The sequence below is a fragment of the Pteropus vampyrus genome, unplaced genomic scaffold (genome assembly GCF_000151845.1).
Source record: "Pteropus vampyrus isolate Shadow unplaced genomic scaffold, Pvam_2.0 Scaffold211, whole genome shotgun sequence".
NCBI classification, from domain to species: Eukaryota; Metazoa; Chordata; class Mammalia; order Chiroptera; family Pteropodidae; genus Pteropus; species Pteropus vampyrus.
In genome coordinates this window covers 845,942-854,733 of record NW_011888992.1, presented here as the reverse complement: position 1 = coordinate 854,733, position 8,792 = coordinate 845,942, and the positions used below count along the sequence as shown (strand labels likewise).

The following is an 8,792-nucleotide window of genomic DNA, read 5'->3' as shown; positions in this document are numbered from 1 at the left end:
ACGTCGTCCCCACGGACACCAGCCGCGTGAGAGGCGAGAACCCGGCGCCCACAGGCTTCTCAGCTCCTCGTGGCCGTGTCTGTGAAGCAAAGGCCGCGCCCACTGGGACCGAGTCCGCCTGGTGGGCTCCCGCGGTGGGACCCACAGGTTTTCCCGTCGACAAAGGACAATGTGCTGGGTCACTCTGGGACAACACCCCCTGGCCGGGGGCAAAGGTCGGGTCAGAAGGTCCTGCGGGCTCTGAGCCGACGCCAGCTGGTCTTTGCAGGTTGTGTGGGAGTGGGCGGGTTTTTGCTACGAAGAGGCCAAAGGTGACGTGACCCGGACGCCCGCCCCCCCCCCTCCATTGGCTTCCCCGCCATGGGCCAGCGCTGTCCGGCGGCCCCGTGACTCAGGCGCTTCCTGCCGGCCCCAGAGACCCTCGCTGCGCGTGGCGGTGTGAGGTGGCTCCCCGGCCCCACTGTGCTTCGAGGGGCTTCAGACGCGGGGCAGGTGGGCGGCCACGTGTGGCCCCACGGGAGTTGGGGATGGCCCGGCTCGGTGGGGGGCAGGGCTGACCCCGCGTCTGAGAGCACCTCCACCGGCTGCACCCGGACTTCGTCTCCTCCCAGAGAACCCAGGTCTGGGCCCCCGAGGCGGCCGTGACACTCCCATCCCCCAGGGCAGAGGCTTGGTGCCACCCCCGGGTCCTGGCCTGCATGGCACACAGAAGCCACTTCTAAGTCCCTCCGTGGAGCTGCGAGCGCTGGGTGAGTCTCCGCTGTGCCACAGGCCGGGGCCTGAGCAGTTGTCACTGTCACCGCTGAGCCAACGGCTCCAGTGATGCGAAGCAGAAAGTCTGGCGGTGACCGCACCCCCCACAGCTCGGCGACCCCTCACCCCCACCTGGGACCGGGCCGGGGGCCTGGGGGGGCCTGTCCTTCGGAGCGCGTGGCTCTGCCCGCAGCAGGCATGACTGGGGCGGGCTCCCTGGGGGCCGACGCAGTGGACGTGGCGCTTGCTGTGCACGCTTATCTGAAAGCAGGGCGGGGACAACGGCCAGGCTGCCCCACGGTGCCCGCGGGTGAAGGGCCGTGTGATAACGCTAACAATCGCGCCCCTGTCCTCCAGGCCACCTCCGGCCCGTCCCCCAGCTACCTCAGGATGTGGGCAGCGGCCCCTTTGCTGTGGCCGAGGGGCTGGGAAGGCAGGTGGTGTCACGGGGACCACTGTGCTGGCCCGGCCAGCTGAGCAGGCGGGGCGGGGGGGTCGTCCCCGAGGGACGCGCAGGGTGGTGGGGTGCGGGCCTCCCTGGACCGGCCACCAGGCACGGGTCCACAGCTGCTGAAGGGTGCGGACAGAGAAGGGACACAGCCCTGTCCTCTCCTGGCACCTGTCCCCGAATCACAGCCCTGCTCAGTGACACGCACAGCGCGGCGGGGGCGCCCTGGTGAGTCACGGGGCGCGGAGCGGGCGCGTGCACACTCTGCACGGCGCGGCGGGGGCGCCCTGGTGAGTCACGGGGCGCGGAGTGGGCGCGTGCACACCCTGTTGTCACCGGAGCCGCCCGGGGCCGCGCACGCGGCAGCCTCCAGTCCTTGTTTTCAAAGTCACCAGCTGGAACCAAAAGTCCCAGAAAAAAGACACAAAACTGAAACCACAGGAGAAGAACAGGCCGAGGACGGTGGCAACGGGGGCCCGGGGCAGACGCCAACGCCCTCTGTCCCCACGGCCGGTGTTCAGGGCCCCGAGCACCTGGGCGGGCCACGTCCACGGGGCGCAAGGACCGGGCGGGTGGCGGCCTCCCTGCCCCCTGGGCACCCAGCGTGATGAGTGACGCTGACGCCCCAGCTGCGGGGTCGGGGTCCCCGGGGCTCAGTGGGACCCGAGGGCGGCACGGAGGGCGCCCGCCGCAGACCGCGCCGTGGCCACGCCTGGCGGTGAAGCCCCGAGTCTCCACGGGACATGGTTTCTGCTGGACGGACAGACCGACCGCGGCTCAGACTCAGGCACGGACGGGCGTTTCCTCCAGACGGACAACTGGCCTGGCCAAGGGCATCAGCCGGTGGTTGTCGCCGACGATGGAGGTCAAGCTTTCAGGCACAGACGAGGATTTTCGAGAACTCGTGTTCACTCCGTGAGCCCGACGGCCTCCACCGCTAACAGAGCCATGTGACACTGAGGGGCGCGCACCGACGTCTGGGGCATCAGCACAGCTCGGCGACTCGGGGTTCCCGAAGGGTCCGTGTGGAGTCGCCGGTCACGCAGCGGCCCTCCCCGGGGAAAGACGCCCGTCACGCTGTGCTCTCAGGCCCTCAGGCGTCGTCCCGCCCCAGCGGGCACAGTCCGAGAGGGACAAACGACATCCGAGAGGGCTGCCGGCCTCCTAGGCCTCACTGCCACCTGGGGCGGCCCAGGGCTGAGCGGACGCAGACGAGGTCTGGCTGTCACCACTGGCCGGACGATAAGGAAATTCTCTTAAAGGCGCAAAGTGATTTCCCGCAAGTTACTTCACGCTAGGAAACAGCTCTTTTCCGTACAAACGTTATCTGTGCTAACGTACAATAGCTTGTCGCTGTTGTTTAAAAGTGAATTAATAAACACCGTGAATCAGGGTGACTTAATAGGCGTCGTGGGTGCGCACAGCCTGTCGGGGCCCTGAGGGCAGGGGTCCTGGGGCCGACTGGGTGCCGTCTGCCTTCCAGAAGTCACCCTGAGGAGTCGGCGGGCCGCCTGGCGGTGGACGCAGCTCGTCTCTCTTGTAAGCGGGAGGCCTGGCCGCAATGACACAGCAGACGGCTGTCACCTCCGACAGACACAGGAAGGACACGCTGGTCGGCAACGAACAGGGGCCGGAGGCCGTGGGAGCAAAGGCGCAGCCAAGCCCAGGGGCCTGGCCCACTGCTCACACGGTCTGGTGTGTTGGCAAGAGGGGTGCCTGTCTCTGAGGTGGGCGGCTTCTTGGGGACTAGGAGGCCTCTGGCCACAGGGAAGGGGCTCTGAAAGGGCCGTCCTGGTGCCCCGTGGGGGGGTGGCCGGCAGCAGGGTCTGGGCATGCTGCCTGTCCGTCCCTCGCAGGGCACAGGCTCCTGCGGTCCACTCTGGGCCAACCTGCCGCGGGGGCGGGTGGGGCTCTGGCAGAGTGCTCTGCTTCTTGACTGCCACCAGGCCACCTTCGCGGGGTCCCCAGTGAATGGGCTACACGGGGCTGTTGAGAACGGAGGCGAAAGCTCTGTGAGCGTCTGAAACGGCAGCGCTTTCTCTAGCGAGGGGGGATGGCGTGACCGCGACCCATCCGCAGCACCGTCTGGCCCGTCCTCCACGGGCAGCAAACGGCTCCACTGAGGGAAACCTCCCAGGCGCTCACTGCGCCGTCCGCTCGGGAACCGTCTCCGGGGACTGTCGCCATGTGGGTGGGGGGGCCGCCCCGCCCTGTCTGGCTCCGGCAGCGGTGTGCCCGGCACAGGGGCCACGTCCCGCTCCGCGACGCTGGGGGTGGCCTGGGCCGGCCACCGGGAGTGCACGTTCCCCAGGACAGGGCCCGAGGCACACGGCCAGTCGGCACATGTGCACCCCGAGTGACCGGACGAAGCTCAGAGGCTCTGGAGTGGGGCCCAGGGAGCCGAGGCCTGGCTTCCCGACGCTCGCGTGGTCCGCGTGACGACTGAAGCCACCCGCAAGGTCATGTGTGACAGCAAGGTGGCCCGTGCCCCACGAGCTCCTCTTCACGGCCTTCTAGAAAGTGCTGGAAGCCTGGCAGGGTGGGGAGCACAAACACGTCCCGACGCTGAGGGCCACCCCGGGTGACGAGACGTCCTGACCAACGCTGAGGGCCGCCCTGGCTGACGAGACACAGCCTGATGTGGGGGGCCTGTCCTCCCAGGGCGGTGGCCCTGCCCGAGCCCAGCAGAAGTGGGGTGTGCGGGTGGGCGGCTCCTGGCACTGGTATCCACGGCCTCACTGAGGCGGGGTCTCCGTGGGGTCTCTGGGCACACCTGCTGCCTGGCCTCAGACCCCAGCGCAGGGCCCGGCCCCCGGAAACTGGTGGGTGCCCCCGGGTTGCCCTGCAGTTTCCTGCTCTGGGCCTGGCACAGAGCGATGGAATTGTGCAGCCTCTCCCGCAGGGTGGCCTGGCGCCCTGGCGAGGACAGGAAGGAGCCTGTAGGGGACAGGACACCAACCTTCCGGAAGGTTCCCACAACTCAGCCTGAGGTGCCCCCTCACACAGGACAGCCCATGTCCACGTTGCCGCCCCCCCCCATGCAGAGCCCTTGGGGCTCCCCACTCCAAGAGAGGATGTGGGGGAAAGCAGGTCATGAGTCCCCACTGTGGCAGTGATAGGCTGCCTAATGCGGGCAGCTGCGTGCCCACACCCACCCTGCCCATACCACACACACACCCACAAATCGCATTCACCCCCACCTTGACTCCTACATACCCCGCAGCCATGCACACACCTCCACGCATGTGCACACACACGCATACCACTTACTCATGTGGACGTGCACGTCCTCATGCACACACACCTCCCACACGCACATACCCCATGTTTACACCGTGCACACGCACACCCTGTGCACACACGCAAACCATGCCCGTGCAGTACACACCATGACACACACACGGGCCCATAGGCACCCACACCCTCAGAGCCACACAAGACACATGCACACACTCACACACCCACACACCTGCACGTGTATATACAACCACGCATGCATGTCCCAATTCTGTACACACACGTATGCCCCACCACGTGTGCACACTCAAAGCCATGCACACATATCCACACACACACATCCATGCACACGTGGACACTATGCACACATGCAGACCTCTGGACTGTACATACACACACACAACTGCCTACAACACACCCTGCACACACACGCTGCACCTGTGCGTGTACACGTGCACCTAATGTGCACACTCACACCCAAGTGAGACCACACAGGACACACACGAGTGAACACATGCACACAGCTCTTCGTACACACACCCGCTGTACACACGCGCACGTGAAGGGGAGACGTGCACACCCACACGCACGTCACGCCTGAGACCGCTTGTTCCACGGCAGAGTCAGAGACACACCGAGTCAGCGCTGAAAGCACAAGGCCCGCCCCGCGCCCCACGCCCCACTGCGCACCCCACGCCCCACTGTGCGCCCCCCGCCCCGCCGCTCCCCACGCCCCACTGCGCGCCCCACGCCCCACTGCGCACCCCCCGCCCCCGCTGCTCTGTGGACCCCACACGGTGACTCGGGGGTGCCGGGCGTGGTGGTCACAGCAGGGTCTTCACGATACTGGTCAGGCCAAAGCGTGGGAGGACAGCAGGTGTGACCTGGGCAGTGGGGGTGAAGGGACGGGGTGATTGAGCTCACACGCAGGGGTGATGGCCACAGCAGGTGTGGCACCACAGGCTACTGTGTGGCTCGGTTGAGTCTGGCCTCTAATGTGAAAGCCGGTGGCTCAGTGTGGGACACTTAGACCCTCCTCCTCTCCACGTGATCATCTCGGAAAGCTTCGGACACGATTTCCAAAGTGAAGCGAAAACGTCTGCAAACTAAACTGACCGCCGACTGGAGCCCGCCGGCCACCGCCCCTGCTCCTGGGCGCCTGCAGCCCTGACAGCTCGGCCATGAGGGGCCACGAGTCAGGCAGGCCCCGGGGCCAGGACACTCCCTGCCTTAAGGGCACTGTCATCTGGCAAAGTCTCTCTTGCCATGTCACATGGGACATTCACAGATTCTATGACGAGGGTGGGGACATCTCTGGGGGCCGTCCTACCACATGAACCAACGAAACCCCGTGGAGATTCATGCTGGGCAGGTCTGTCCCAAGCCCATGTTGCTGGCGGCCTCCCCAGGTGGCCTGGGAGGTGGCAGGTGACCACCAGGTCAACAGCCAGGGGCTGACGCTCCTCCCACTGGGCACCAGAGCCCTCCCCCATCTGGGCGGGTTTTAGGGGCCAAGTCAGCCGCCTGCCCAAGGTGGCCTGAGCTTCTTTCTCCAGCCACCCAGGGGCCGCCAGCCAGGGACCAAACGGCCACAGCCGTGACGGCTGACATCTAGCACGCCAGACGGCAGTGCCACGTGTGGAAGGGCAGGCTTCTCCACTGCCCCGTGTTGATGGTGGGCTTGTCCCTTGTCCCCCGGGCACTGACCACAAGGCCCTGTGGGCTCTGGCCAGGTCCTGCCTGCATCTTCTGTGTCCTTGCCTGGGTGACTGTCATGGGTACCCGGATGCCAGCATGGTGCACAGGGGTCCCCAGGGGCTGCGGCCTGGCCCGTGGAGCCTGCTTGGCTGGCTCGGTGACGCTGAGGACAATGTCTGTGAGTGCCCAGGAGGGACGTCTGAGACCTCCGCTCAAGCACCACAGAAGAAGCCTGACAAACCCCCAGGGACCCCTCAGAGCTCCCGTGTACCAGGACGTACACGTCTCACGTTTTACCATGCACGTAAGTGCTTCAGAACCGTGAGGGACACAAGCCCATCACCCTGGACGGCGCTGGCTGCTGAGGCCGCCTGCTGGTCCAGCACGGCTGGCTCGCTCTCTGGTGGGCATCCATACCTGGGCCTGCGCACTGGCCTGGTGGCCCGAGGGCTGAGGGACCCACAGTCCCTGCTTCTCTGGCCCCTGAAATCCCGCTGTTGGTCTGGGTGCTGACCCTGAGCTCAGGACTGGACCCCGAGGGGCGCGGGCCCACGAGGGCAGGTTGGCCCACGGCAGCAATGGCGGCCCTTCCAGCCTGTGCACGTCCAGCTGCTGAAATGTGGCTCGGGAAGGGAGGGGACCCCACAGAGCCCGAGGCCACGGGGCTCGAGCACGGTCCGGACACGGAGCAGACCCACGGCCTCAGGCGTGTGGCCTGGCACCGGCTCCGGGGTCCCCAGCGGGCCCAGCCCACTTCCACCGAGGGAGCTGAGCGGGGCGGTAGGGAGGAGCCGTGGGACGGGCGCTTTGTCCCCAGAATGCCCAGCACGGCCTCCTCGGTGCCTGCGCCTGCCCCCGCCCCCAAGCTGGTCGGAGGGAGCCAGCACGGCTGCTGCAGACTCTGAGATTCTAGAAACGTCTGAGGAAAACACAGCGAGAGCCCAAACGGAAACGGAACCAAACCCACTCAGACCCTCCACTGCGGCAGGCCCCGCAGTCCCAGAAAGACCCGGATCAGAGCTGCCTCTGCGGGCCCAGCTCGCGGATCTGCGGGGGCAGCACCACCCGCTGCTCGCAGGCCGGGAGGCAGCGGGGGGTCAGCACAGCCGTGCCGGCCACAGGGAGGGAACAGTTACCTGCTCGTGCAGCACGCAGTGCTCCTTACCTGGGAGGGAACGAGATGTCCAGTTCGTAGAGTCTGTCCTTAAAGACAGACAGCTCTTTGTCGAATTCTAGGAGCTGAAGGGGAGACAGAAACACGATGTCACCGGTCTGCCTCTCGGGACCCCGAGGTCCCCGGGGCACGGTGGTCTGTGCCAGGGCCCGGTGACTCCTGGGGACACGCCCTGCACTTTCGCCACCCCCCGGGGCGCTGCCCAGCCGAGTCCCGGGGGGCCTGGGAGCCCAAGGCTGCCACGGTGCTGGGACCGCACTGCCGACTAGCCATACGGGCCACCTTGCTCTGCTGGAACCTCGTAGTGCAGCAGACACGGCAGGCATGGTGTCGCTCAGCAGCGCCGTCACCCTAAGGTGGGGACCTGAGGAGGGGACATCGCCTCCGTTGTGTCCAAACTGAGAGTAGGCAGTGCTGGCCTCGCATAGGAGGCCTCACGGCCCGCAGCACATGGCGCCCGGGAGGGGAGGGAGCACCCCGGCGTCTAGCCCGGTCGTGTGCGATGAGCTGTCCACACACACACCCTCGGGCGATCATTAATCAGGCCCCCTCACGGCTGGGCGGGGCATGGCGGTGGGCAGGGGCCCCTCCGAAGCCCCACCGTGTCCTCTCTGCTCCCTGCACCTCATCCATCACCCCCGAAGCGAGCAGCCAGTAGGCTGCGCCCCGCTTCCCGCCGCTCCAGGCCAGCGGCCACGGGCGGGTCCCTGGAGGCGGTGGGAAGGAGACGGCTGAGACCCCCAGGAGCTGGCGCGGGCGTCTGGGCGTGGGGAGGGTGGACCGAAGCTCCCGCGGCTTCCACAGGCAGCTGCCCATTCTGATGTCGCAGACTCCGAGACCCCGGTCACGGGGAGCCTCACACCTCGGGCTCGGGACCGGGGGCTGGAGGCCTGGACTCCAGAGGACTCCGAGGGCCACACCAGCTGGGGAGAAATGTCGGCGGAAACTCGCTGGCTCAGGCGCACAGGGTGGGGGAGAGGGACTGGGCGGCGTGGCTCTCAGAGCACCACGCCCCCGCGTGGGGACACGCTGGCTCCCCTGCCGGAGGGCTCCGGAAAGTTCTGGCAGGCCCCTCGGCAGGCTGGGTGGAGGGGAAGCCGCCAAGGGGAGGTGTACGTGGGGTCTGCACAGTCTCGCACTCACACGGGTCTGTTTACAATTGTGTGTTTACAAGCGTGTGCACACACACTGCGGGCACGCGCACACACACACGGGCTGCAAGCGCCTACCCTATCCCGCCTTCCCCGATCAGGCACAGCCGGGCAGGCGTTGACGTGGTCAGCGGAGGGGCCACCTGTGAGGGCCCCCAGCCATCCAGCCAGGCTGCAGACAGAACCCCCCACCACCCTGCAGACGGACCCACAGGTGCCTGGGACGGTCAGGCGGAGAGACCCGTGTGCACCCTCCAGAGTCGGCGGAAACTTTAATTTCTCCCCAGTTTAACTCGGACTCTCGGAGAAGAAAGGAAACGCGCCAGACGGT

At 66.8% G+C, this 8,792-nt stretch overlaps 1 protein-coding gene across 1 annotated transcript in view; it reads right to left on the bottom strand.

Moving 5' to 3' along the window:
• Positions 1–8,792, bottom strand: part of INPP5A (inositol polyphosphate-5-phosphatase A) — a 37,393-nt gene that overhangs the window by 5,553 nt on the left and 23,048 nt on the right. The window contains exon 5 of the mRNA XM_023538046.1: positions 7,302–7,375. Coding sequence (XP_023393814.1) covers positions 7,302–7,375 — 74 coding nt within the window. The remainder of the gene's footprint in view (positions 1–7,301; positions 7,376–8,792) is intronic.